Source organism: Etheostoma spectabile, chromosome 5, assembly GCF_008692095.1.
Source record: "Etheostoma spectabile isolate EspeVRDwgs_2016 chromosome 5, UIUC_Espe_1.0, whole genome shotgun sequence".
In the NCBI taxonomy this organism is placed as follows: domain Eukaryota; kingdom Metazoa; phylum Chordata; class Actinopteri; order Perciformes; family Percidae; genus Etheostoma; species Etheostoma spectabile.
Window position 1 is genome coordinate 13,576,861 of NC_045737.1, and position 535 is coordinate 13,577,395.

Genomic DNA, 535 nt, shown 5'->3' on the forward strand with positions numbered 1-535 from the left:
AAAGACCACCATGTCATGGGACCTTCAACAGAAGTATTATTAAGAAATATAATTTTTTGGTTTTTCTGCCCTTTGGCCTACAGCAGAAGTTCCATTACTACTTAAAATTGCTTGTTTCGTCTGCTTCACATTACCCAAAGTCAAAGACCTAACCAGATAAAAAGTCACAATGCGATAGAAATCTTATTTTGAAGACACAACTGGACGGGAAGGAAGCACCGAACTGGAAACTGCTGACTACTAGAAGCAGCAGGCTCCACCTGGAGGTCCGTCAAACACCCAGCGGTCACTCACCTCGTGTTCCTGTCCTGATCCCTGATCTTCTTCTCCATCTCTGCGTCCGTCAGGGTCTCCAGCAGGGGGCACCACTGGTCGGCATCGCCTGTGTTTCTAATGGCTATCTCCACTGTGGGCAGCGGGTTCTCACTGCCAAACAAGAAAAACACGTCAGTCAGATTGGATTCACTTCAGCACTCGCTGAATGTTTCCTGCAGCTCAATGTTCAGTTGGGACCCAGATCCAGGTTTTTTAAATC

General features: G+C 46.7%; 1 protein-coding gene across 1 annotated transcript in view; it reads right to left on the reverse strand.

Moving 5' to 3' along the window:
- The window catches only part of smarcb1a (SWI/SNF related BAF chromatin remodeling complex subunit B1a), a 9,632-nt gene that overhangs the window by 1,894 nt on the left and 7,203 nt on the right, over positions 1–535 (reverse strand). Inside the window, exon 8 of the mRNA XM_032515593.1 lies at positions 295–426. Coding sequence (XP_032371484.1) covers positions 295–426 — 132 coding nt within the window. The remainder of the gene's footprint in view (positions 1–294; positions 427–535) is intronic.